This window comes from Aspergillus saccharolyticus (genome assembly GCF_003184585.1).
Source record: "Aspergillus saccharolyticus JOP 1030-1 unplaced genomic scaffold BP01scaffold_24, whole genome shotgun sequence".
Taxonomy (NCBI): Eukaryota; Fungi; Ascomycota; class Eurotiomycetes; order Eurotiales; family Aspergillaceae; genus Aspergillus; species Aspergillus saccharolyticus.
The window spans coordinates 356,405-381,399 of record NW_020290634.1 but is presented as its reverse complement, the minus strand read 5'-3'; the positions used below and the strand labels follow the sequence as shown (position 1 = coordinate 381,399).

The window sequence follows — 24,995 nt, the reverse complement described above, 5'->3', positions numbered from 1 at the left end:
GTCAGGCCTTATCTTTCCCCGCCATATCCAAGGGAGGTTCTGTGTTTTTGCGCGTTTACTTTCCGATACGATATGTGTTTTCCCCTATGTGGTGTCATGCAGAAGTGCATTGTTCTTTGCCTCTGCACCCCTCCTTGCATTCCTTGGTTCTGCGAGGTGATATAACCAGCGGGGATCTCACCAGCTTCCCCCATGTTTGATCCCCCACCACACCTTCGGGAATATCTACACTGATATCAAGCAATCGATACATACCTAAGTATCTAGCCTCGTGAACATTTAACTTATCAGTCAGGTTTGAGGAGTTCACGAGCGTCCTCACGATGGAAGGCAACCTGCCGAAGCAGCAGTGTCACCCGGTAACTACTGCGATCGAGAAAGATGATCTCGTAATCCCTGTGAGTGACCAGCTCTTTGGATGATTAGCTGTGCAACTAGTGATGAGCCGCTCGCGCGTTTGTTCGTTCGTTCGTTCGTTCGTCTTCGCTGATGGGTTGGTCTCTTTTGTAGATCATCGACTTCGGACCCTTCCTGCACGGCACCCCCGCCGACAAACACGAAGTCGCCATGTCGGTCGTGCACGCCTTCAAGACCTCCGGGTTTCTCTATCTCAGCAATCACGGAGTCCCGCCATCCGTGGTCAGCCATGTCTTTAGCTCCTCCGCTCGGTTCTTCGCCCGGCCCCAGGATCAGAAAGACAGCTTGTGCTGGACGACCCCACAGGCGAACCGCGGGTACGTGAAGACCGGGCAAGAGAAGCTAAGCACAGTCGATGACGTCTCGGCGGCGGACCCTCGAACCCTCGTCCCGGACCTCAAGGAGACGATGGAGATCGGCCGAGAAGGCGTGGAGGGCCTCCCCAACCGCTGGCCCGAGCATCTTGACGCCGAGGGCCAGGAGTTCAAGGCGGTGATGCTGTCGTTCTTCCAGATGTGCAAAGCCCTGCACACCGAGGTCATGCGGGCCATCGCGCTGGGCATGCACCTGCCGGAGCACTATTTCGACTCGTTCGTCGACGCCGGCGACAACAACCTCCGCCTGCTGCATTATCCGGCCGTGGATAAGAGCGTCTTCAGGAATAACCCCCTGCAGGTGCGCGCGGGGGAGCACAGCGACTACGGCTCCATCACCCTGCTCTTCCAGGATGGTCGCGGCGGCCTCCAGGTCCGCAGCCCCAAGGGCACCTTCGTCGACGCGACCCCGATCGCGGATACCGTGGTCGTCAACGCGGGTGACCTGCTGGCGCGCTGGTCCAATGATACTATCAAGAGCACGCGGCATCGGGTTGTTGAACCGCCAAAAGTCGCGGGCGCCGAGGAGGACGATTCCGAGGTGTATCCGGACCGGTACAGCATCGCGTATTTTTGCAACCCGAATAATGACCAAATGATCGAGGCCATCCCGGGAACCTACGGAGAGGATATCCGCCCGCTTAAGTACCCTGGGATCACGGCCGGAGACTATCTAGTACAGCGGCTCACCGCAACCTACTGATTTCATCATGATGACCTGGCGTCGGAATGTGCTTGGGGTGGGGGTTTTGCGCAGTTCTAGTTTGACAACGTAACACCGTACAGCAATGATAAATATAGGCTCGAGTACCGTCGATATTGGTGCTTCTACCCATCGTCCTGCTACGGAGGACATGTATCGAAATCATTTAACATATCACATTATTTTTAAATCTCTAAGACCTAGTATCCATCGTACAACCTCTGCAGTCTGGATCTACGTGCAATGTCTGCCGACTAATACGTGCATGGGACAGCGCTCACTCGTCCTCCATCGGTTATGGTGATGTTGCCGTTGAGATACGCACCTGAGGGACCCGCCATCCACAGAATCAGACTAGCCATGTCTTGTTCGCTACCAGCACGGGTGAGGGGGATCATGTCGCGGGGGAAAGACCCGTCGGAAATACCCTTGTCGCCTTCCGGGAAAGTCGACGTCGACATCTCCGACAGGTACAGCCCCGGCGCAATGCCATTCACCCGGATGTCGTAGGACGACAGCACGGTGGCGAGGATTTTGATCAGCTGGTTCGTGGAAGCCTTGGAAAGGTTGTAGGCGACACTAAACGGCACGCGGCGGTTGAAGCCCGCGATGGAACTCGTGATGATAACCTGGGCGGTTGGGGCCGACGGCTGGTTCTTCACCGGCGCAGGTCTCCGCTTGTTGGCGGCTTCCAGCAATGGGAGGAAGGCCAGGACGGTGAAATAGGCCCCGGTGACATTGACGTCGAAGACCTTCGTAAACTCGTCCATGGATGCGGACCACAGCTGTTCGCGAATCTCGAATAGGCTGGGACTCGATCCGTCGGGCTTGGGCCCGGGCGGCCGGTTGATCGGACCCAGGATTCCGCTGTTGGCGATCAGCAGATCAACATGTTCCGTCTGCGCTGCAATGGCGTCGTAGGCGTCCTGGAGCGACTCCTTGGACGAGATGTCGGCTTGAATGGGAATGATGACCTTCGTCTTGGAGCTCAGGGAGGCCGTCTCCTGCAGGGCTTCTTGGCGACGCCCGATGATGAAGATCTTGGATGCACCGTTCTCGGCGAGTGCGTGAGCCATGATCCGACCCAGGCCTGGGGGGAGAGCACACGGGTGAGTGGCAATGTGCTTGGAAGTACAAGGCGCGAATGAGAGGACTGAGACTCACCACTACCACCTCCCGTGATGACGGCCACTAAGCCCTCGACGGAGAACAACTCCGTGATCCTGAGATGGGACATGGATGCAGGTTAGACAAAGCGCGTGATTGTGGAAATGGAAGAGATGGGCAACAATCGAGTGGCAGGACTGTGACAATGGCTGAAAGCGACCAGGATAGCAAGAAGTGTCTTGTACTGTAGGAAGATGCGGGGTAAACTACAGGGTAGACTCTGCCGCATCCGATCACGTCACACCTCCCTTTGTCCCCAACGATCCTGGTCTGTCTGTCGCTAGTTCTCAACCATCGGCATCTCTCCCATCAATCCATTCCAGCCCTGCTGTTGCTGTGTTGCTGTTGCTGTGGCTGTTTGCTGTCATGAGCTGCAAGAATCTTGTCAGGAACAGCCTTGGCGCAGCCGACGGGGAGAGGTGATGCTGAGTCAGAGGGACAAGACACCCTTTCCACCTGCCTCATCCGGCTTCGGCGATGAATGCATCATTAAGTTACCTTCTTCCACTATTCTTCACCTTTGCATCAGCCCTTCCGGCTCTCCGATTCCCTGGATTAATGCTCCTGAACATCCACTCAACTCCCAGTTTTTCCGCACGTCACTTTGACTACCCTACCCTGGAGGTATCCTCTTAATCTGACTCAATGCGGCCTTAGCAGTTCTCCTTCAGCTGCGTCCAGCAAGTGGAGCACGGGATGTGTTGAAGTGGGGCCTATCGTGTGCTTGTCGACCATGTTTCTGCAACTATAATGATTGTTCATAAGCCCCGGGCTAATTTGAATCATGGCCAGCCAGGGTTGTGTCACAATGCAAGGGCCGATCAGGACCCTTTTCGGATGGAAATCCCCCTAGCTCCCTGATTTCACCAATTCGTCATGGCTCGTTTACTACCGTCGCCTCCGTTCGACTCCGGATATACTACGCACTTTGATTTCCATGACAAACCATGGTAGCAGCAGCTCTTGCTGCGTACGCCTCGAGCATTAACAGTATGCAGCACCCGTCTTGCTAAGCTCAGCCTTATTCGGCTTTTACTCAAGGTGTGTTACCGACACGACCGGATTGGATCCACCGGTGGAGCATGCTAGACGGGCTGCTCGAAATCCCAACCGACATGGCTCCAAGGTTGTAACAGAGTGGTTACATGGGGTGCCGAATCCATCCGGGAACCTAGCTCAATCATTGCTTGGGTCGAGCTGGGCTTGGTCGGCGCAGACAAAAGATTTTTCAAACATGAACGATGATAACCCGGTTGCGTCACAGCTGAGGCGCTATACAGCAGTCTCACGGAACCTTTATAACCGGCTGTCCATGCCTCTGCTTCTTCTGTATGTCCACAAAGCTCCGGGTGTTCAAACTCTCCAAGTTACCTGCATCCACACCACCCACCATGACCTGGTCCCGTCTGTTGCTGCTCAGCACGCTGGGCTCGCCCCTGGCTTCGGCCCTTCCTGGCCAGCTCTTTGCTCGCACCGACAGTGCCACCGACAGTGCCGAGACAGCTACAGTCACTGCTCCACCTGTGGTGACTTATTCGACCTCTCAGGCGCATACCCCGTACACCGGGACTCCCACCACTACTGGAGCCTTGACTGCAAGCTCCATTGGCCCTGGCGTCACCCCTCTGCCCCCTGCGCCGGGAGCGTTCGACTACCCCAGTGATGGACAGCTTCATGACCCTCAGCCGGGCCCATACATCCCCGCAGGTGGTGTTGGGACCAACGGCACTGAGCCCGTCTACAACGCGAAGAGTGACTTTGACTACGAGTCGTTGGTAAGTCGTCATCCTCCACAGGATGTACGGCAACTTGCTAAACTGCTATCAGGCTCTCGCGCTTTACCAAGAGTACATTGAGCTCGATCTGTTCCATGACGGACTGGCTCGCTTCTCAGAAGCGGACTTCACTGCTGCTGGACTGAATGCCGAGGACCGTCATCTGATTGAGTTCATGGCCGACCAGGAAGTCGGACATGCTACTATGTTGACCAACATCTTGGGCGCTGCCGCCCCCAAGCAGTGCAACTATGTCTACCCCTACACCACTGTTCACGAGTTCATCGACTTCTGCCAGAAGCTCACTCGCTTCGGTGAGTCTGGGGTCTACGGCTTCCTGGCTCACCTCGACTCGCGCGAGGCCGCCACGCTCCTTACGCAGTCCATCACCACGGAGGCCAGACAGCAGCTTATCTTCCGTCAGTTCGAGGGTCTTTTCCCCATGCCGGTGTGGTTCGAGGTCGGTGTTCCTCAGTCCTGGGCATGGACCCTTCTGGCACCCTATATTGCCGACTGTCCCGCCAACCAAACCCGGCTGGCGTGGCAGAACTTCCCCGCTCTGAGCATTGTCAACCAGCCCAACCCCTTCCGCATCCAGGGGTCGGAGGCTGTGGGCGAGACCATTACCAACGGCACCAACGTGTCCAACAGCACTGTGGTCCCGGAGTCGGAGGCCTGCTGGAACTCTACCGAGGTCGGCATCGACTGCTCGCCCGCCATCACCCACAACCGCACCAACCCCCTTTCCTTCCCTGGCCGTCAGGTTTACCTCACCTGGGAGACACCCGGCAAGGTCGTGGGCCCGAACAACAGCTATGTCACCTCGACCTCCGCCGGCGCGCCCAAGTTCGTTGCCTGGGCCACGCAGCTGAACGTGACCTACTCTGCTCTGACCCTCAATGGATCGAACTCGGGCACGACCATCCAGCCTGATGTGTCAACCTACGCTGGTGACCCGGCCGCCAACGGTACCATCTTCCTTGCCATCACGGACTCGGACCTCTACGTGACTCCGTTCAACATCACCATGCTGAACCCTCACGTGGTCGCTGGTCCTGCTCTGTACCAGTCCGGTTAAGTGTATAGGAATTAAGGATAGATGTGAAGCGTCACGGTGCGCAGCAACGATTCACGATAAAGCTCGATTTGTCTTTCATGTTTTGTTCCGAGTGAGATGGGCGGAGTTCGCGCGTTTTGTACTACCTTACTGCCTTCTTGCTAATTCTAATTTCGAGTTTTACAAGTATTACGTTAATTTTTACTACATTTTGTTCCAGTTAAATATAGCCGTAAATCTTGTTTCATCTAGTAAGTTGACAATCCTGCGTAGCTAGAACTGAAGGTGACATGTTGCAGCTACCTGAACAATCATGAAATGGTTGCTATTTAGCACTGGTCATGACAAGAGATAAGCATATATTGCAGACAGGTTAAGCCCATCTATGTAGCATCACGGGTCAGGAGCCTCTCACACTTGTCTACAAGCCAGCGCATCCCCCCGAGCAGTCCATGACCTCCTTCCGTTCTACCTATTGTACACATTGCTCTGCGGAGGGGCCTGCATATATCCTCGATAGACACCTACTATGCAAGCGAAGACTCGGAGTAGTATAAGTTGAAGATTTACTCGGCCATTCATGGATTCTCCATTCCCATCATGATATACAAGCCCAATCTTCCAGGGACGAACCAGGTCGGTATACACCACTACACTGCACTATTTCTAGCGAGCAGCAAGCCCTACCCAGTATATTTCTCGAGTATATACCAATATTTCCTCTAACTTATTCAAGATGACCCTGCTTAGGAGCTCCTCCGTCGTGATACTATTTATGGCACAGTTTAACCCCGCTTAACGCCGGGTGGATGCGGCGCCATCCAGGGAGCGGGAGACGGAAACCAAATCGTCCATTCAAGGTTAAGTAGGGGTCCTGTCTGAAGGTTCTTGACAGTTGACACCTTTTACGGGTTTTCCTTGGGATTTTGGGCTTGGTGTTTACTTGCATGGTTCGTCGGTGCAGCATACCTATTGTACTGGACCTGTTGTAAGTCTCCTTTAGCTTTGTCCTGGATGATCCATCACAGCCTCCTGAACGAACAGACTGCACCACACCACACCACACCACGCACACCGCACCACCACCACCACCACCACCTTTCTTCATTCCCTCAACCAATCGAGTGAAGATGACTGACCCTGAAACTTACTTCATCTTTATCCTCAGATTCATCCAAAGACAAGAAGCTCCTGACGCCTAGCCTACTTGCCTCCTCCGACTCGGATCCATCGAAACCGCAACACCCACCCCATCGAACAGAAACCCACAATTTCCAAATCCCCCAACCAAACCGCTTTCTAGAAAGCCAACAAAATGTCAACCCGCAACAGAAAACACCGCCGCGCAGCAGCAGCAGCAGCAGCGACGAAACCCACCACCCAACCCTCCGACGACGCGTTCGACCCAGCCTCCATCCCTCTCGCCCGCCCTCCGGCGCCTTCAACCACCTCGTCCTCTACACCGGCCAACCCCACGGGCAAAACACTAGTGGATATTATCGCCGAACGACAGGGAGAGTTGCTCGGTCAGCTGTCCGATACCAATGCCAGTGGCAGCAGCAGCGGCGGCGGCGGCGGGGGTACACAATTCGTGACGGTTGATCCGCGGACCGGGGAGATCTCGACGGTTGATGAGGGGAGTTTGCCTACGCGGACGAAGGAGCGGGCTCTTAGACGGGCGCATCGGAAACAGGTGCAGATGCAGATGCAGCAGGGAGGTGCAGGAGAGCGGATTTCTGAGGTCGACGATGAGGATGATGAGGATGAGGATGAGTCTGAAGAAGAAGAAGAAGTGGACGACGGCGACGACGACAAACACCCCATCCCCCCCGTTCTCGACACCCTCCTCCTCTCTCTCCCCCTCACGACCCTCCATCTCACCCTCGCCTACCTCGCCGCCCACCAGTACGCGCAGGAGATAGAGCTGGACAAACTCATCCGCGAGTCTGCCGTCGTGGCCTTTCCCATGTTGACGCTGCTGATCCACCTCGCGCACGGGCATGTGGTCGGGTTCATCGGTGCCACCCCTCGAAGCAAGCAAAACACGCTCTCGCTGTTACCGTGGGAGAGGAGTAAGCTCTCGTGGGGGTTTCTGCGGCGGCTGCTCTTTCCGCCCAGTCTACGGACTTTGGTTTTCTTGCCTCTAACAATATTTCTGGGGTGTAAGTTGATGGTTATGACGAATGATGATCCGTATTACGCGGTGATGAAGCATGCGCCCGCGTTTGGGACGGTGTGGATTTGGGGCGTTTTGGAGATGTCGTTGGGTCCGGCGGTGCTGGGGGCGTTCGCGCCGTTGGCTTGGGGCGTTTGGTGGATGGGGTATGGGATTCTTTGATCGCTTGGCTATTGGGATTATGGAGTTTGTGCGGGTACGGATGGGTTGGCAGTCGGGGAGGAGGGGGGGGTTTCGATCTACGGACTCCCCCGAGTACAGTAGTGCCTTGACTCGCCCTTCCATCTCCAAGCGACGCGGAGGGTTGACTCGTCAGGATCCAGATCCTGCGATGGGTTTACTGCCAAGGCGCCTGCTGCCCGATGCCTTGGTCTCTCGCTGCGGTTTAGTGGCGATAGCCAGGATGACATGCACCGTAGGCTCGTATGCGATCACGTCACGGTGCAGGCCCGCCATGCTTCATGCGCAGTGCTGGAGACACTGTGTTTACTGACACTGCCACATCCGCTCGTCTACACAGTATACTACCGGTGTAAGTGCGCAATGCGAGAGCTGTGCGACGTCAATTCGCACCTCGTCGAGGCACAGCAAGCACATCATCACAGTGCAACGGCTACTGTATGTGTAGTGCAGGATGATAGCAATCTGAACCGAGCTCCAGCCTCGGTGCATCCAACATCGTTTGCTTCGCAAGTGGCATGTGAAGGCACGGATAGATCTGATTCAGCCGGCAACTCTAGGGTAACTTCGCTTCGAACAAGTTGAGATAGATATCGGCGAATAAGATTGTCCGTTCAGCCATAGTAGAAGTGTAGGATGGTGTACAATGCCATTGCGAAAGGATCCAGCACGCACCGGGACGAGATACTAGCTGCGCCAAGGATTATACGCGCGGGCCATACCTACCGGACGCCTTTTTCGTTGGGGCATCAGAGAACAAGTATGACAGGCAGCCGGATCAGGGCGCATTTGCGTTGACCGTTTGCCCTTCGCCAAAGATGCGCCTCTCGCCCCTTTCACTTTGCAGGTCTGTCGACGTGGCATTGCAGTTGCACAGGAGACCGTTGCGACGCGAGCAGACGCAGCGTTGAGACCAAACTCTAGCCGTAGCGCTTGGCAGGGATGGTGCAATAGTTCGTGAAGACAAGCAGCTACGCCCAGAGATAATCGGACAGAAGGGAAAATTCAGGCAAGCGCAGCAGCAAACCAGGAGACCGGGCCGGGGACGAGACTGACTACTTGGAATTCCCCTGGCGGCCAAGTGGCTGGAAGAATGACCGGGCTGCCTGATCGGCCGGTGTCAGTCACCCGTGGTGATGTCACTCGTAGCTGCTGAGCAGTTGGGATGACAGATGCAGGGTCAGATGTGCGTGCGAGGGACTCTGACATACATACATCCATTCCACACGTAGGTGCATAACTGCTGATGTGTATGCACGGACTGATACTTGGCACACCTGCAAAATCATTGGAAGGGCACGGGCCATAAAGGGCATCGGCCAGCCCAGAAGATCTCACCAACCCCATGAGACCGGACGATCAGCGGGAAAAACAATCACTGTGCTAGCCAAAATTTGGGGGCATCCTCGCGAGGCACGACTTTCGCCGCATGGAAATTCCCTTCGCGCACGGAGCTATCTCTCAATCAGGAAGTTCAGCGAAGACGCGAGCCCAGCGAGTTTTGGATTGAAGTGGCGAGAAATTGAAGATAGACTGGCTTCGAGACCAGGAATCAGACCAGAGGAGGTCGAACTAGTATGAGGCGTCGAGCATGATGGCATTCCGGACCGAGAGGATGGCTGAGAGGCAGGCGGAAGAGTGGGCGCGAAGACCCGACAGAAGCAAAAAATAGGGAGTAAGAAAAGCGAAAAACAAGAAGAAAAAGCAAAGCTGCATATAGTAGGAAGAGATGGATAGTTCCAAGTGCAGCAGTGACAGCGGAGGGCTTGCCAGTAGTCAGACGTACTCCGTACTACTGTGACCATCCGAATGCGGCCGATTCCGAGAGACGAACAGGCAAATAGTTTTATCGCTGGACAATTCGATTGTCCGGAATTCCTGGTCAGCAAATGAACTGGGCTGGCTGACGGGCTGGAGTCTGGGCTGAACTGGAGGCACTAAGAAGCAATGGAGGTGGTTAGTGGCAGCAGCGTCGCCATCGCATCGCCATGTGTTTTTAGAGTCGATTTAGCCGAGGATAACCGGAGCGAGGGACAAGCAGTCGACTCGGCTGTGGCACCAAGCAAGCTGTGGATTGTGGCGCAAGAGGGGTGGGATCTGGTGGGAAGATTGAAGCTGGAGGTGGAGGATTACCTGGTGATGTAGAGGAGGGAGAGGAGGAGAGGAATTAGTGGCGGAGCTAAAAGAGATTATTGCCGCACTAGTCGACAGGATATTCCCAAGCCCAAGCTTCTCCATAGAATGAGTCGGAAATCATCTCAGCTTCGATATCCTCGAACCCGGACAATACCATTACTTCGATAATGCCAACCCATTGTTAAGGATTATTCACGGAGTATTTGCTGCTACTGAGATAGCCTGCTCTTCTCAAGCAGCAGCAGCAGCAGCAGCAGCAGCAATCCTGCTCCCCTGGTCTGACCATCTGAACAAACTCTACAGAAAACCATCTGAACGAAATATACTCAAATTTTCCAATTGGACACTCCCTTGGAAATCTGGTTGGAGCTGGACCGACTACCACCGATTGAGGCCTCACCCAGTACTAATTTCAAAAATGTCATATCACACCTAATCCCCCCATCAACCCCAGCATTCAACCTCAATCTACGACACCACTCTAGTCTCTACGCTAATTCCAGTAATAATGCACTACATATTACACCAGACAAGAAACCCCAAGCCCAAGATACGCGCCACCCCTTTCTTCCCACATACTCATCTCCCTGCAAAAGAAAATGAAAAGACAACCATAAGCAAGAGAAGTCACTCTTCAGTGATCTGCACCATCAAGCACAGACACAGGCACATAAAACAAAAAAGCAACGATCTCTGCAAGAGCAAACGTGCATGCCTCTGTCAGGACAAAAGCAAACACTGGCCCCGGTTCAAGTGCAGTGGCCCCAGGAGGCCATCATCACCTCAGACCCAGCCAGAATCACCGAATCATTTCCAGTAAGCAGTTACGGACTGACTGACTTTTTGTGTAAGACAAAAGACATCAGTCATCTGCATTGAGAAAGGAGTTGTGGGGTAATTCCAGTTCCGGTTACATCTGACTGGCCAGACCTTGCGCTGATTACAAGTCATCCATTATCTTGTCATCCGCTTCCACTTTCTACTGCTTTATGAATTGACAGGTACTGTAGGGTACTACCATAGGTGAGACTATTCCCTTTTTGAGCCATCTATTGGCACAAATCAAGCGATAACTGGGCAGGGCAATCAGAGGGGATTCTTCACTCCTCACCGAGTAACTGAACAAACCTACAGCATTTCAATCCCAACTTTTACTAGTGGCACTGCACAGTACTGCACAGCACATCTCCCTCCATCACCTCGAGGTTTAGGAGGCAATCTTTCAGCTTACACTTGAGTACATTCTTCTCTGTCTTAGTCTGCCAATCTGCGAGTCTGCCCGTCTGCTACTCCTCCCTTTGAGAATCAACATACATGCATCTGCAGCAACAGCACAGTCAAAGTGAGGAATGTGGATGCAGTAAGCAATTGTACATCAATTCCGTTTTCGCAGACATGACAGTCAGTACATGGCATGTACAGTACGTGCACACAATGTATGTGCTGCTACCTCTGCTGCGCTCGCTCAGAATGAAGGCTGTAGATTATGCTGTGATGCAACGGGACAATCCCTCTTGTGTAACAGGGCGTGGTAGTCGGTATGCTTGTTTTTCCCACGGATCAGAGCTCGTTCTGCTGATGCTGGGGACAGCTACCTGCTGGACTCTATGGTTGTGGCTGGGGGCTGCTCGAAAGAACCTTTTTTGAAATTGATTATTGTCTCGAAATAGGTGGAAATTGAATCATTATAGCTAGCTGGATCTGTAATCTCTCTGAACCCCAAATCCAATTTAATACTCCTCTGAAGACGTGTATATAGAGCGATAAGAGTACTATATAAGAACCCCGAACCATTATGATACCAACACCGCAACCAGTACGGAGTACCCACTATCCAGACAAGAGACCCGCCGCAAACGCCAATCCAGAGCAACTTCAAGAAAAGAGGGGCAGGGTCAGACCGTAATGCGCCCCTTATGCATAATCCCGACCGTCTGGAGAGTAGTGCCCTTGAAACGCGTCAGCAGCGAGCTAACTATCTCCCGATAGGTGTTCATCTGCGCCAGCTTGAACCGTTGGATCTTCCCACTCGCCGTGCGCGGAATTTCCTCCACGAAGATAATGCCCCCGTCCAGCGCCTTGTAGCTGACCAATTGCTGTCGCGTGAACGAGTACGCCTCGTCCGCCGTCAACCGGTTGCCTGTCGCGTTCTTCGCCCGCACAATGAAGGCCCGCGGGAGCTCCGTGCTGCCGTCGTGCGATGTAACCCCAATCACCGCCGCGTCCTCGATGCCTGGGTGTAGCAGCAGGACCGCTTCGAGTTCGGCCGGCGCAACTTGCCATCTGGAATTCCGCTTGTGGTTAGACCCTGTCCCAGATTACAAAATCGAATTGAATTGGCGGGGGAGGGGGAACAAAAGCTTACCCTCGAACCTTGATCAACTCTTTGGTCCGGCCGTGGATGTAGTATACCCCGTCTCTGACATAGGCCACATCCCCGGTGCGGAACCAGCCATGCGCGTCTTTCGCATCAGTGCGTCCCTTGTACCCCAGAAGTAGGCCAGCCCCACGCACAAATAGCTCCCCAGGCTTGTTCTCCTCCGCGACCACCTCCCCATCTTGGCCAATCAGTCGGGCCTCATACCCCGCGAGCTGCCTTCCGATGCTTCCGGGGTGGCCTGGCTCTCCGTACCGGTTCTGGAACACCACACCCACCTCGGTCATCCCCCAGAGCTGGGAGGCTTGCGCCTCGCTATGGAGCAGTTGCCCGAATTGTTCCATCGACGGCCCGTCAATCGGTGCGCCAGCCACCCCCACATAGCGTAGTGACGACAAATAGTCCGCAACCGGGATGGTCGCGCGATTGAAGGCGTGGATCATGGCCGGAACCATGTAGGTCTCAGAGATGCGATACTGATACACCGCCGCGACGAACTGCGCGAGTTCGAAGCGCGAGAGGACAAACAAAGGCTGTCCATAGCGGATGGGGAACAGGTGGGTCCACAGGGCCCCGAACAGATGGAACATGGGGAGTGACATTAGCCGCGTCACCTCGTAGGGCACCTCGTACTGGATGCCGAGATGTTGCGATATGATAGCGTGATGCGACAGAATCGCCGCCTTGGGTAACCCCCCGGTGCCGCTGGTGGGGAACATCGCGGCCGGCGTCGATTTGGCAATCTCCTCGTCATGGAAGGTGAGCCAATCCTCTTCCCCGTACGCGAGCAGGTGAGCGAAGGTCAAGTGGCTTCCGTTCTCGGTGTTGGCGAGATACGGCACGCTTGCGGCCGCATAGGCCATGGGCCCTGAGAACAGAAGCTGGCCAATGTGATCTTCGGCCAACTCGTCCAATAGGCAAACTTGGCTGGGGGATATTTCCCGGTCGGCCGAGACCTTGAGAACGGTTGCAAGGGCATCGCGAGAGGTAATTATCAATCTGGGTTCGGCCAGCTGAAGCAAGTGGTCGAGCTCTTGTGGTTGACTTCGTGCGTTGGTGCCCATGAACACTCCGCCGGCGCCGATGATACTATAGAAGAGTGCGGGGTATATGATCTACCCCATTGTGTTAGCGGTGTGGAAGGAGAGCAGGCAGGAAAATCAATTCGCGCAGAATTTTTATTCCTCTGGAGAAAAGAGAAAGAAAAGCAATGAATGGAATTAAGGTGGGGGACGGAAATCGGTGTAGAGCGAGAGACGAAAAGGGAAATGCCATGCATAATTACTTGACTTACACTATTCCCAAGATGGACCAACACACAATCCCCTCGCTGCACTCCATGGGCCTTCAACCCTGCAATCAGTGTGCGGACCAGGGTCTCAAACTGCCGTGCATTGAACGACTGCGAAGGATTTTCCGCGTCAATGAACAATGGTCGCTCTCTGTCGTAGGGGTAGGGGCTGCGGAAAGCAAAGGTCAACAAGTCGGTGTATGGAGGATAGCCCAGACAAGGGTCCACCAAGGAGGACTCCCAGAGACCCATCGCGTCGTCGGAAACCAAGTGTCAAAGGAGACCCGGTCAGGAGCAAGCAGGCAGATACGACCGACTGGGACAGGTGGTCGGAGACAAGATATTTGGTCAATGGCTGAGACAGGTTAAGACCAGGAGGAAGTGAGTAGTAGTCAACTGAAGGATAAACAGAAGTAGTAGTTGTTAATGAAGAAGCCCCAACCATGGGGAGATTCGAGTCGATAAATATAATAACCATGATGAGGAATGTAAACTGCTTTTTGTCATGCTGGTGGGTTTCAGAGAAACTGAAAGGGTGGTTTAACTTGCGGTGTCTCGAAGGACAATTCCAATTACCTGCGCTTCGGGGTGATGGTGATTTGGAATTTGGAATAACTTAGGGCAGTGGCGCGCCAGGAAACCCGAGACATCGTCCGCTAAGATCGGATTGCTGATCCTTTCTCCGAGCCCAGCAATTTAGTAGACTAGTTAGCTGCTAACGCAAGTCAATCCAGATCGCAGCCAATGTGGGTCTCTCTGTCTTTCCCATGATGCTCCGGCTCCGACAGATTGCAACAAAAGCACTTCACTGGTCCGTCATGCAAACAGACTAGGTCCATGATCAACCGCAATTCTCCATAACTTAAACCAATATGGTGCAGTCTCTCAGCCCGACTTCATGTCTGAACTAGTGAACAACCTCTGCACGACACTGTCATTGGTGCTTCATTTTGTCGATGTAGCTCCATCGTTCCTCTTCAAATCCTTCCTATGCAGCTGAACCCCGGTTAGATCTGCCGTCCTGAGAACTCATCCCCCCCCTCCCCGAACTACTCCCACGGTTCCCAGAGGCTTGGTCGTAGCCCTGCTGAAGCCCACGCATCATGCGCCTTCTTGCAGAACTGTCCCCACTGCTCTAGACACCCATGCCACGCTGACGTCTGCTAACGAGTCCCAGATATCTGCGCATGACAAGCCATTACATGATGGACTTGACTATCTTGGTTGACGCCCAAAAGAGGCAGTACCCCGCTTGCTGAGCGAGCAGGCGGGGGGGGGGGGGGGGGGGGGGGGAAGGGGGGGGGCCCCTTTCGGGGCCCCCCCCCGGGGGGGGGGGGGGGGGGGGGGGGGGGGGGGGGAGGGAAGGGGCAAGTGGGTGGCCATCTTTCGGTGCTCCTCCTCGGGGTCTGCTGGCCCACGTATCTGAGCGCACTAGTTAATCTGCGCTGGAGACTCAGGTGGCCCTGTCAGGGCCACTCTACCACCGATTGACTCCATTCCAATGAGATCAAATGGGAAAAGCAGGGAAACCGTGCCCTCTGCATGGGTCCTTGTATGCTTGCCGAGCCTGTCAGACCATGCAACGCGACAGACCCTGCCCACTTCAAGGGCACGGATTGTTCGACTATCGATGCAACCCTCTCAGCTCCAGTCGTGGATCGGTGGAGAATACGAACCTTCGTGGCGAGCACTCTTGCGTCCTGGCCCAAGGCTTCAGTGCTAGTGTCGATCAGGAAACCCTGGCCGTCCTGCATGAGCCACTCAACGTGCCAATGCTGGTGCATCGCATCTCTAGACCGTTCCATCAAGTCGTCATTGATGCTGGAACCACCGGTCACGGCACGCGGAGGGGATATCCCCTCTCGGATGAGACATTCATTGGCTCTCTGACTTCCTCATTCGGAGAATGAACAGCTGAGAAGTGGCAGACATGATATCGTTTCCCGGTCTTGATTGGTAGATACCAAGAGGATCTCAATCGCGGAACAGACTCCCCTCAATAGTGTCGAACGTAACGGAGGCTGGCATCATGATAGCGAGGCGAACAGCGAAGCTGAGAATGCCGAGGTGGACCGCATGCGGATGATCTCAGGTGGTGAGGACAAGAGACCGTGGTCTGCAAGCGAGATAAGCCCAGATGCTCAATGTGAGCCCACGTTCTGAGAAACAGCCAAGCTGCATCATGATCAGATGTCGTCATGCATAAGGATTCAAAAGACGCCTATACCCGTCCCTGGGAGATGCAGGTTCATGGTGGATCACACTCGTTCGCCCATTGGTACCAATCGAGGCATCGTCATTCCTGTGGATTCTTTCTCTCTCCTGTCTCCAATCCTTTGGTCCTGAAGATTACCTGCATCTGCTCCTCTGCTTTACCTTAGGGCTCGTCCTTCTCGATCTCCAACTCGACTCTCAAAGCCCCCTTTGGAACATTATGTCGACTGTCGTGGAAAGCGTTATATCAGTGCCGCCTGCGGCCGTATGCGCATCGGGTCCGGCAAGTCCGAGCACATCAACAACATTCACAGAAGCCTCTACCGTCACGGTCCTGTCAGAGAAAGTGGAAAAGTCGTATTATCAGGACTCAGAACATGGATCTGTGGATCTCGAGGCGCAAGCCGTCGAGAAGCGCAGATTTGCTGCGGTCCGATTCATATTCCTCAACATCTACCGCCGTCTGTTCTCTTTGGTCTTCTTGGCCAACATAGCTGTATTCATCGCAGTCATGGTAACGGATCGGAAGCTACTTGCGCTGGTGAACGCTGCTGCAGGCAACCTGCTTGCATGCGGCCTTGCCCGGCAACCCTTGGTCGTTAACTCGATCTTCACTATCGTAGCGTCCACACCAAGATCCGCTCCTCTTCGGATCCGACGCATTGCAGCCAAGGTATACCACTATGGCGGTGTCCACAGCGGATGCGGGATAGCCTCATTTGTCTGGTATGCCGGCTTTGTTGGCCTCCTATCATGGGAGTATTGGGCTCCCTCATCGCCGGGGTCAACAAATTCTCTAGCCCCGATAGTCCTAGCGTACTTGATCCTGGTCCTGCTGCTCTGCATCATCCTCGTGGCCTACCCGAGATTCCGGATCAAGAGGCACGATTACTTCGAGCTCATCCACCGATTCCTCGGCTGGCTCGTTGTCGCGCTCTTCGTGATCCTGCTCATGGTCTTCGCCGACGAAGTCAGCCGCGAGTCTAACGAACCCCTCGGGAAGTTTCTCGTCAAACTCCCGGCCTTCTGGTTCCTGGTGCTCACCGTCGCAGCCATCGTGCATCCGTGGACCCTCCTCCGCAAAGTCACAGTGCAGCCCGAGCACCTCTCCTCGCACGCCGTGCGACTGCATCTGAGCCACACCACCACCACCTTTGGCAAGGGCATCCAGCTCGCGCGCCACCCGCTGCAAGACTGGCACGGGTTCGCCACGTTCCCGGACCCCGCCAACAACGGCAAGAGCTTCTCCTGTCTGGTCTCCAAAGCCGGCGACTGGACGGCCGCCTGCATCCAGAACCCGCCCACGCACTTGTGGAAACGAGGCGTCCTCATCTACGGGTTCGCGTACGCGATGCGCGTTTTCCGGCGTGTGGTCGTCGTCACCACCGGCTCGGGCATCGGGCCGTGCTTGTCCTTCCTGGGCGACGAGAACCGTCCCGCGCTCCGGGTGGTATGGCAGACCCGGGCCCCGTTGAAGACGTACGGGCAAGACGTCCTGGATCTGGTGGCCAGGATGGATCCTAACCCTGTCGTCATCGATACGAATCAGTCCGGGCGTATTGACATGGTGCCCCTGATTCGTCGGATCGTGAGGGAGTTTGATGCGGAGGCGGTTTGTGTGATCAGTAATCCTGTCCTCACGGCGAAGGTGGTGTATGAGTTAGAGTCGAGTGGAACTCCTGCGTTTGGGCCTATCTTTGACTCGTGAGCTGTGTGTGTGTGAGAGAGATGTTGTTTGTTGCCGTATATATACCCGGGATGGGGTATTGCTTTCGATCACTATTCAGCAGGCGTTGTTGTTCTTCAAGTGCTAGTACAATGGGGCGTTCATGGCGTAGGGAAGAAGGAAATACAGAGCAATTCTGGAGCAGACACGACTCGAGCCCTGTAAGGGACTCTGTGTCACTGTATATAAGATTTGAATCTAGTGAGAATCGAATGACGCAGTTGTTCTTCTCTGGGGGAGGCGGGCGTTGCATGCAAACATTCCAAAGAGAGATCCGCGCCGCGTTTCATGTGCCTGTCCGGTTTGCAGGGGTCTCAGTATGTAGCAGTCCGCTGGGTACGTGCAGTGGGTACGTGCAGTGCTTCCTCAATCTATTAGATTTAGTACGACGATCACTCGTCTCAGCCTGGAGACTCCGGTTTGGACTGTAGTCTCTCAATTTTAAGGGGTCATGGCCAGCTGGTTGGTTTTTAGACCCTGTATGTAAACAGCCTTCTTCAAAAGGTAGCGATACTCCTACGTCTAGCCTACCTTTTGAATTGTTACTTAGCTGTGCAAAGATAGATAATTGAAAGAGGTGATTTGTCATTGATTCATTTTGTTCAATCATAAACGTTATGTGTAGAAAGATGTCCACATCACGAGCGGAAATGTATGTACCTGGGTATGTATGATGCCAGTAACAGGAATAGACAAATGAAAATATTCGGACTTGACAGCAGATAATGGGTATCATCCAAAGCACAGAAATTCACCCAGCATAACATAATTTCTATAACAAACTTTTTGTATTTTCCTCCACAGTCCACAGGGGTGAGACAATTAGCGATTAGACGAGGTAGTGAGAGCCTGGAACCCGATTTTCGGAAACTGTTGAGAGTGCAAGAGGACGAATCCTTGAATCCTTTTGCGGGGGAAATCGTTGAATTTCGTAAGCAGTCGTGAATTCATAAAGGTCCGGTGACTAAGGTCAACCGATTTTGAAGATGTGTTGGAAATATGTGATCGCAATACGGCCAGTATTGAGATCGGTCTATGCCTCAGGCTCGACAGGAGACATGGCTCGGGTTCTTGTCTCGAGTTCCAAGGGCTCGGCCGATAAATCATCGGGGGTAATACGAGAGCGTCCCCGTGTTGAGGAGGAATGTGTCGAGTCACTGTCCAGGCGCAGCGACTCCATGCGGTCCAATTCCTCATACTCCGGAAGATGCAGAGGAGATCCATGGTAGTCTTCCATGATGCTGCTTCCGTCCAGCATAGTGTATCCAGGGGGACTAGCAGGAACGTCCTCATAGACTGGTGGCATTTCCTCGTCCCAACTGATGCCAAGCCCGCTTCGTTCGGTAACAAGCAGGTGGAACTGCATGCGCAAAACGCGCGCTGCGCCGGTCGGGGTGATGAGTCTCGTGTTGCGGTTGGGACAGAACTCTTCGGCAACAATCAATTCAATGACGAGGTTATGACGAGCTTCCAGACCACCAGAAGCTTCGAGGTCGCACACTGGGTTACAAGATGGGTTGATGCTGGCTTCAAACTGCATGCTGATTTCACCGCCGGCGGTGTCGAAATCCGTCTTCCAGCCGTCCTTCTCTTCGTTATGACCAATGACCCGGGTCTCCTGGTGAAGGACACCCTTGCCCTCGCCTCCGATTTTGTGTGTGTGCTTGGCACAGGCTGTAGAGACAATCTTCTGGTGTTCCTCAATCCGCCACATCATTTTTCGCAGGCGCCAGCGGGTCTGAGTTTCCTCGCCTTTATCCACCACGCCGCTCAACGTCATCTGCACGGGGAAGGTACCGATGGGGTGGACAACGGACGGAAGGACAATACGACCGGTGAGGTTGGTGGGGGGGAAGATACGGATGGAGGACTTGTCGTTGCCGGGAAGAATCGCGCGCTTGATGTGCAGAGGCATCTTATAAGTGAACTCTTCCCCAGTGACGCTGTGAGCACGTGCAGATAGGAAGTACTCGATCTGACCCAGTGAGCCGTTGCAGGAAGCGGGAAGATGACCGGGAACCAGGTAGCTGAAGGGGAATTCGTGGTCGCCGCTCTTCAGGGCGAGAGGCTCGGTGAGGAAACTCCAATGGGTCAATTCCTCAGTTCGCGAGGCACAGTTGGAGCAGTCTCTCGAAACGGGCTTCTTGGTCGTGATTTTGCTCATAAGACGCATGTCGAACGTGTCAAGCGTGATCATGCCGGCTAATTCAGCGATGCTAATTTTGAGGCGTCCAGAGAATAAAGCGCCAGTTGAATTGGCAGGGGTACCGTAACACACGAGCGGGGGGGATTCCACAATCACATCGAGCTTTGCAGAGGGATTGGCACTGTGGTCATGGCCGGCACGCTCCTTTGAACGAGCGGAGCGGCCGTGGCTTCGTCGCTTCTCCTTGCTGTGGTCGCGGTGAGGGTGAATGAGATGCTCCATCGCGAACGATAGCCGGCGTTCGGGGGAGCGAGCTCTGTCCACGATCAGGTGGGTAGATGGCTTCTTAGAGGCCACGGTGTTGTTCGGGATCTCGTTCACAGACGAGGAGGACGAGGAGTTGGAGTGTGAGACGGACGATGAATGATGGGAGAGGGAAGGGCGGACAAAGCTGGAAAGTAAACGGCCTGGCATGGTGGCGACGGTTGCGAGTGGACGCGCTGATTTGGGGAACCTTGGTAGCTAAGTATAGTAACAGTGTCGAGGACACACAAGCTGGGAGTAGTGGCTTATTGTGTCTCAGCGGCTTTCTCGGGAAGTAGAAGGTTGTGTTGCTCAGGGAGCAGTGGATGTCGGAAGGTGACGGTCCACGATGACTGCAGTATATGACCAGACCGGGGAACAGACTAGTATGCGTGAAGCTGTCTTGATATCACGGTGAATGTGGGAGTATGAGGTTGGTTGTCAAGTACATAATCTCCTTGCAATTGAACTGATTCTTGTACCTATTCAAACTTTTGACTACAGTCAAGAGCTCAAGGAATGAGTTGATGAGGGGTCAAGCAGCAGACAAGATATGGACGAGTAGTGAAGAGATGATCGTGTTGTGATGGTTGTAGTGTGTAGATAGTGGTCTATATCGAAACAACCGAAAGGAAGTGAAGTAGATCTAGGCTATGAAGCAAACAGAGAGTAATTGGCAAGTAGAGGTGGGAGAGCAGCTGCCTTTGAATGAGGCAGGAGATGCTCTACTTATTTTTCTAATTGCAACCCAAATATACTCATCCACCCCCCCTCCTCAGGACTCATTTTCCCTAACTTTCTATTTTTTCCTATTGTTGAATTTTTCTTTTCTCCTTTTTCTTTTTTAGCGTGGTTGTTTCTAGGGCGTTCCCACACCATGTAACAGGTACGATTAATTCCCTGGTCTGGCCACCCTGAAAAATGTCTCCATCGCATCGGGCGGCCGATGGAGGCTTGGTGGGGCACGGCAGAAAAAGCGTCATAGTGGATCTTACAGTACCGTTTCCGTACATAACCGTACCTCTGTCTCCGACGGAAAGCGCCATATTCTTCTACAGGTACGGAGTAGATGCGGTACCTGTCCCGTGGCACCCATAATTCCCCGAGGGCAACGCGTTGACACACCGTGATTCGGTTGGCAGTAGGTAAGTTGAATGTATCTACCTACCTTCAGAGCCAGTATTGCTTAGCCAGGGTGACTCCTGAGGTAATTTGCGTGATTATTCAGCACCATTGTGGGCATTCGCCGTATGCGTCTTATTCTAGAACAACCACTGACCAATCAATGATTCTAGCCCCAGGTTGTTCTGCGTAATCGATGATCTGATGGTCTCAAGTCAGATATTCTTGGCTGGGGGTTGTTTGGAATCGCTTTCATTCCCCAGATCTTGACAGAATCAAAGATTGGGCTCAACTCCAAAGCCTCCCACACCTGAGAAAGCCGGAAATTGTAGTCTCCCTCCAAGCATTCTGGCTGGCGCGCACTTAAGTACGGATAGATTTCCCCGGCAGCATGTGATGGGTGCATATGGACTCGCGCAGCGCAGAAGCAGGTTGTTGATGCTGGGGTGGTTGAACCCTTCTCCTCCATCAGATAATTTGGTGTGCAGTCAAGCAATTTACTCGAATCTGGAGTACGCGGAATGTCCTTCCTAGTATGATGCCCTCTCATCCACGTCCGTCGAGGGGGAGGTCAGGCGCAATGACTCACTCACGCTAGGGCCGGGTCTGAGCCTCCAGGGACGAACAGCCTTCTCCGGTGTAAATCCTGTTGAAGAGAATACGCAATATGTGTTTGCGCAATTCTGCACGTACGAGAACCATCACATTAGCCGGATACACGCAATCCATGAGATCGGTGGTGAGGTGGAATAATGTCAACTGGCTGGAGAATGTTGTCATGTCATCTGTTCTAGAATTGGACGGAGGGTCCAGGAGGTATCAGATTCAAGCTGAGTCAGGTTCTAGACAACCTCCATGAGCCTGAAGTTCTATACTTGGAAGTCAGGAATGACCACCACCTCAGGCTGGGACAGAGTGTTTCCCCCCCTAACAGGCTTACCAATACAATGGTGGCTTGTGAACCCCGTGGGTGTACTCCAGTAATTACTACCAGTACTAAGTCATCGGGTACGATTCCGAGAACTGACAACAGAATGACAGATCAATGAGCCAGCCATGCATGGCAGGCTTTGTAGACCGACGACGGCACGGAGTATCCGTCCAGCAGAAGCAGTTGCGGTAGAAGCTGCTAGTACCGGATCATCACACCTACACTAACGGGCGCTTCCTTTGCTCATCCAGGAAGGTCAGCTGCCGTCATCGAACCATCACGTGGCGTCACAAATCGCTGTACGAGCCCGAGGGGCACAAGGCGGTCTGCTCCTATTCTTCTTAGTGGAATACCGGCGGTGACTTCCTGTATCACTCGGCTATACAATACCGTACAGCCACTCATTGCAACGCTAATTGGAGATCCTCTGGGTCCATTGCCGCTTGTTGCACTTTTGCGCCAACAACAATGGAGAGTCAGTGATGGAACCAAGGTCTTGAGGAAAAAAAAAAAAAAAAAAGAAAGGAAGCTAGCCCCATCAGACCCGGATGTTGTGCGTCCTGTGGTACGGATTGGGAATCTTCCAGGAGAAAAATTCTTTGCAGGGTGTACAAGGCTACGAGTACACTCCGGTCCAGGCTCCACTTGCCGACAATAGGCAAGAAAATTTGAGCGAGGGAGAACAAAAGATAGATTGCTGTGGTAAAACTCAAAAAGAAGGGTAGGTCCCATCACTTGATTCAACTCTTGGTTGATGCCCCTTAGTTGTGAGTCCCCAAAACATTTCTTCCCAAAAAAGGTACTCCGCACAGGTGGACAATGAACGTTGGTGTGTTGTTGCGCGCAACCAATAATTCAGGCGCAGCTGGCTTCTCCTCGTAGCTACCTTTTTGGGGCAAGTCTCCAGACACAGGCTGAGCCACCGACTCATTCCTCACGGTTGCTGCAGCCGTTTAGTGCGAGACCCTTCTGGACATCAGCTCACCATTCCAGTTCTTTTTCCCCGCACTGCAGTTTAATCCCGACCTTTGCGGGGCATTGCATCATCCGGCTATCCTTGCCGGTCAATGCATTGAACATCCTCAGTCAGTAATCAAAAATACCTCGGTTCTAGTATTTGATGAAGGGAGAGCTCGAGGGAGGTTGAGTCACTCTGAGTGAAGTGCCATTTTGGTTGTATTCGCGATATTCCAACTGATAGTTAGTGACATGACATGAGAAGAAGCCCACCCGGAGTTGTAGTTCAGTTCTAGACGCCGTGCACTGTCCTGTTGGCAGGGGAATTTCTTGTTCATCTGACGAATGAGTATTTGCTGCCGCCCTACCCATTACCTAACAGTTTCCTCCTTAGGCTCGCCGCCTCCCCATATTGAACAACTTCAGGCTTTTACCTTACTCATAGTAACTGAGCATCTTTCGGCCTCGAAGACTTAACATCAACAGCTGTTTTTCCGAGTGATCGTCCCGACTGACAGAATCTCGGCACATGTTGTCGGTCCCTGCTACGAATGGCCGACTCTGATCACGCCATGAATCCCGTCTGTCTCTCTCTCTCTCTCATTCTATGATTCTACAGACTCCGCTTCCTCCGATGCAGCTCCCAACCCACATTGTAGTTACAGAAATGTCAAGGCGTTGAAGATGGAGGACTTGACTTGTCTCCGCTTTCCTACACCTTAACTCGCGCAATGGATCTGTGGACTGTGGAGTCGGTATAGTCCTCTCGTATGTCGATTGAAAGTGGCACCTTCTTACCCCATAACAACGACCACCCTCCAAGGCTCAACTCCGATAGCGGAATTGCCTCTATCCTATCACTTGGAACCTTGGACGTTTGATACTCCCTGACTCTGTGAGCATGCATGCTTTGGTCAGGAGATATGAAGCAGCCATTTACCCGGCTGGTGAAGAACGGTATCAGCGCGGCGGCGCATCAACTACCTACTTCGGAGTAACTGGCCTAGCGAGCAGCAGCATCCCTATGGAACTCCTATTCCGAGCTTCGCTTCCCGCGGAGCCAGGCGTGACAATACCCCTTTTGGGGGCGGGATCCCCCGCCCACTGAGTCTTAAGTCGGTGTTACTACGGAGTACACTCTAGGTACCTTAACTTATTACTTACTCTCAGACAATCGTCGGTTGCAATCAAGAAAGCGGCCAATTGTCGAGCACGCACTGCATTGTGATGGCGCTATTTGCTCTTCGCTCTACAAATCACTCTGTGAGACCTCCACGGGTCGTGCAAGAGCTTGGGCCCCATCTCTTTTGCACTTTGCAGAGTCTGAGAACAAATACCACAAGGCATGTTCATAGATGCCCGCATTCGATTGGGCAGTGGAAGCACTGCGTGGTTTCACTTGGCCGGCCGGGGCGCCGGACACCGTGCAGGTTTTGCCTAGCCGGATCGCTGCCGGTCGCCATCAGAGTCCACTTCATCGTGATGACTCTTACCACCACTTAACACTGCTTAGCGCCTCAGACAGTTGCAAAAATTTTCTTGCTGGTCTCCATTTGCTACCAAGGCCCTCATTGGGGTTGTGCATTTCAGGTTAGACCACCCGAGAAGATCAAAGGACATCGGCGACTGCCGCGGCCGACAATGAATGTTACCTTAGCCCACTCTTTGATCTTTGCCCCAGTAATAAACAGTAGGATTGAGGAGGGTGGGAGAAGGTCAAGATCCATGGAACTCAGCCCGCGGAATCGCGGTGTGACTGTGCGGTACTCGGTACATAACTGCGGCTCAGGGTTGGTACCACCGCGGACCGCCTTCCGGGGGGGCAATTTCTGGTTTCTACAAGCCGTTGATTCATGCCCTGAACGCTAAGCTGTTTTAACCGGTGTGACTAACTTGCAGTATAGGCGCGGATCTTATGATCTTGGCCATGATTCGCGGCTATG

The 24,995-nt window shown here is 53.6% G+C and overlaps 10 protein-coding genes across 10 annotated transcripts; 5 read left to right on the top strand and 5 right to left on the bottom strand.

The window, feature by feature from the left end:
• The first annotated feature begins 30 nt into the window (after positions 1-30).
• Positions 31-1,592, top strand: BP01DRAFT_358291 (isopenicillin N synthase family dioxygenase). Its single transcript, XM_025575394.1, has 2 exons — positions 31-398; positions 511-1,592. Exons 1-2 carry the CDS (start codon positions 324-326, stop codon positions 1,492-1,494), a joined length of 1,059 nt encoding a protein of 352 aa, XP_025429842.1. The 5' UTR covers positions 31-323; the 3' UTR covers positions 1,495-1,592.
• Positions 1,593-1,650: 58 nt separating this feature from the next.
• BP01DRAFT_358289 (SDR family oxidoreductase) lies at positions 1,651-2,781 on the bottom strand. Its single transcript, XM_025575393.1, has 2 exons — positions 2,659-2,781; positions 1,651-2,584 (listed from the first exon to the last, which is right to left on the bottom strand). The coding sequence occupies exons 1-2, from the start codon at positions 2,729-2,731 to the stop codon at positions 1,749-1,751; spliced, it is 909 nt and encodes a 302-aa protein (XP_025429841.1). The 5' UTR covers positions 2,732-2,781; the 3' UTR covers positions 1,651-1,748.
• Positions 2,782-4,052: 1,271 nt separating this feature from the next.
• On the top strand, positions 4,053-5,514 carry BP01DRAFT_375236 (ferritin-like domain-containing protein; the record flags this gene model as incomplete). Its single annotated transcript, XM_025576882.1, has 2 exons — positions 4,053-4,436; positions 4,489-5,514. The coding sequence occupies 2 exons, from the start codon at positions 4,053-4,055 to the stop codon at positions 5,512-5,514; spliced, it is 1,410 nt and encodes a 469-aa protein (XP_025429840.1).
• Positions 5,515-6,213: 699 nt separating this feature from the next.
• Positions 6,214-6,704, bottom strand: BP01DRAFT_94199 (uncharacterized protein). The gene has a single exon (XM_025580253.1). The coding sequence runs from the start codon at positions 6,599-6,601 to the stop codon at positions 6,263-6,265; it is 339 nt and encodes a 112-aa protein (XP_025429839.1). The 5' UTR covers positions 6,602-6,704; the 3' UTR covers positions 6,214-6,262.
• Positions 6,705-6,808: 104 nt separating this feature from the next.
• On the top strand, positions 6,809-7,831 carry BP01DRAFT_300051 (uncharacterized protein; the record flags this gene model as incomplete). The annotated part of the gene is made up of 2 exons (XM_025571971.1): positions 6,809-7,186; positions 7,256-7,831. 2 exons carry the CDS (start codon positions 6,809-6,811, stop codon positions 7,829-7,831), a joined length of 954 nt encoding a protein of 317 aa, XP_025429838.1.
• A 123-nt stretch (positions 7,832-7,954) lies between these two features.
• On the top strand, positions 7,955-8,530 carry BP01DRAFT_94197 (uncharacterized protein). Its single transcript, XM_025580252.1, has one exon. It carries the CDS (start codon positions 8,078-8,080, stop codon positions 8,432-8,434), a length of 357 nt encoding a protein of 118 aa, XP_025429837.1. The 5' UTR covers positions 7,955-8,077; the 3' UTR covers positions 8,435-8,530.
• Positions 8,531-8,953: 423 nt separating this feature from the next.
• Positions 8,954-9,755, bottom strand: BP01DRAFT_94236 (uncharacterized protein). The gene is made up of 2 exons (XM_025580254.1): positions 9,065-9,755; positions 8,954-8,955 (listed from the first exon to the last, which is right to left on the bottom strand). The coding sequence occupies exon 1, from the start codon at positions 9,652-9,654 to the stop codon at positions 9,304-9,306; it is 351 nt and encodes a 116-aa protein (XP_025429836.1). The 5' UTR covers positions 9,655-9,755; the 3' UTR covers positions 8,954-8,955; positions 9,065-9,303.
• A 2,057-nt stretch (positions 9,756-11,812) lies between these two features.
• On the bottom strand, positions 11,813-14,093 carry afeA (adenylate-forming enzyme AfeA). The gene is made up of 3 exons (XM_025572772.1): positions 13,657-14,093; positions 12,351-13,477; positions 11,813-12,268 (listed from the first exon to the last, which is right to left on the bottom strand). The coding sequence occupies exons 1-3, from the start codon at positions 13,903-13,905 to the stop codon at positions 11,881-11,883; spliced, it is 1,764 nt and encodes a 587-aa protein (XP_025429835.1). The 5' UTR covers positions 13,906-14,093; the 3' UTR covers positions 11,813-11,880.
• A 1,786-nt stretch (positions 14,094-15,879) lies between these two features.
• Positions 15,880-17,750, top strand: BP01DRAFT_393177 (integral membrane protein TmpA). The gene has a single exon (XM_025578218.1). The coding sequence runs from the start codon at positions 16,088-16,090 to the stop codon at positions 17,573-17,575; it is 1,488 nt and encodes a 495-aa protein (XP_025429834.1). The 5' UTR covers positions 15,880-16,087; the 3' UTR covers positions 17,576-17,750.
• Positions 17,751-18,158: 408 nt separating this feature from the next.
• Positions 18,159-20,532, bottom strand: BP01DRAFT_94157 (alpha-arrestin). Its single transcript, XM_025580251.1, has one exon. The coding sequence runs from the start codon at positions 20,211-20,213 to the stop codon at positions 18,627-18,629; it is 1,587 nt and encodes a 528-aa protein (XP_025429833.1). The 5' UTR covers positions 20,214-20,532; the 3' UTR covers positions 18,159-18,626.
• Positions 20,533-24,995: the final 4,463 nt, after the last annotated feature.

Bases quoted from the DNA above. Each gene is read 5' to 3' on its own strand.
- BP01DRAFT_358291 (XM_025575394.1), top strand. From the start codon at position 324: ATGGAAGGCAACCTGCCGAAGCAGCAGTGTCACCCGGTAACTACTGCG. The intron at 399-510 runs GTGAGTGACCAG...TCTCTTTTGTAG, and splicing joins AAGATGATCTCGTAATCCCT to ATCATCGACTTCGGACCCTT.
- BP01DRAFT_358289 (XM_025575393.1), bottom strand. From the start codon at position 2,731: ATGTCCCATCTCAGGATCACGGAGTTGTTCTCCGTCGAGGGCTTAGTG. The intron at 2,585-2,658 runs GTGAGTCTCAGT...CTCTCCCCCCAG, and splicing joins CATCACGGGAGGTGGTAGTG to GCCTGGGTCGGATCATGGCT.
- BP01DRAFT_94199 (XM_025580253.1), bottom strand. From the start codon at position 6,601: ATGAAGAAAGGTGGTGGTGGTGGTGGTGGTGCGGTGTGCGTGGTGTGG.
- BP01DRAFT_94197 (XM_025580252.1), top strand. From the start codon at position 8,078: ATGCACCGTAGGCTCGTATGCGATCACGTCACGGTGCAGGCCCGCCAT.
- BP01DRAFT_94236 (XM_025580254.1), bottom strand. From the start codon at position 9,654: ATGGTCACAGTAGTACGGAGTACGTCTGACTACTGGCAAGCCCTCCGC.
- afeA (XM_025572772.1), bottom strand. From the start codon at position 13,905: ATGGGTCTCTGGGAGTCCTCCTTGGTGGACCCTTGTCTGGGCTATCCT. The intron at 13,478-13,656 runs GTAAGTCAAGTA...ACAATGGGGTAG, and splicing joins TGGTCCATCTTGGGAATAGT to ATCATATACCCCGCACTCTT. The intron at 12,269-12,350 runs GTAAGCTTTTGT...GCGGAATTCCAG, and splicing joins GAGTTGATCAAGGTTCGAGG to ATGGCAAGTTGCGCCGGCCG.
- BP01DRAFT_393177 (XM_025578218.1), top strand. From the start codon at position 16,088: ATGTCGACTGTCGTGGAAAGCGTTATATCAGTGCCGCCTGCGGCCGTA.
- BP01DRAFT_94157 (XM_025580251.1), bottom strand. From the start codon at position 20,213: ATGCCAGGCCGTTTACTTTCCAGCTTTGTCCGCCCTTCCCTCTCCCAT.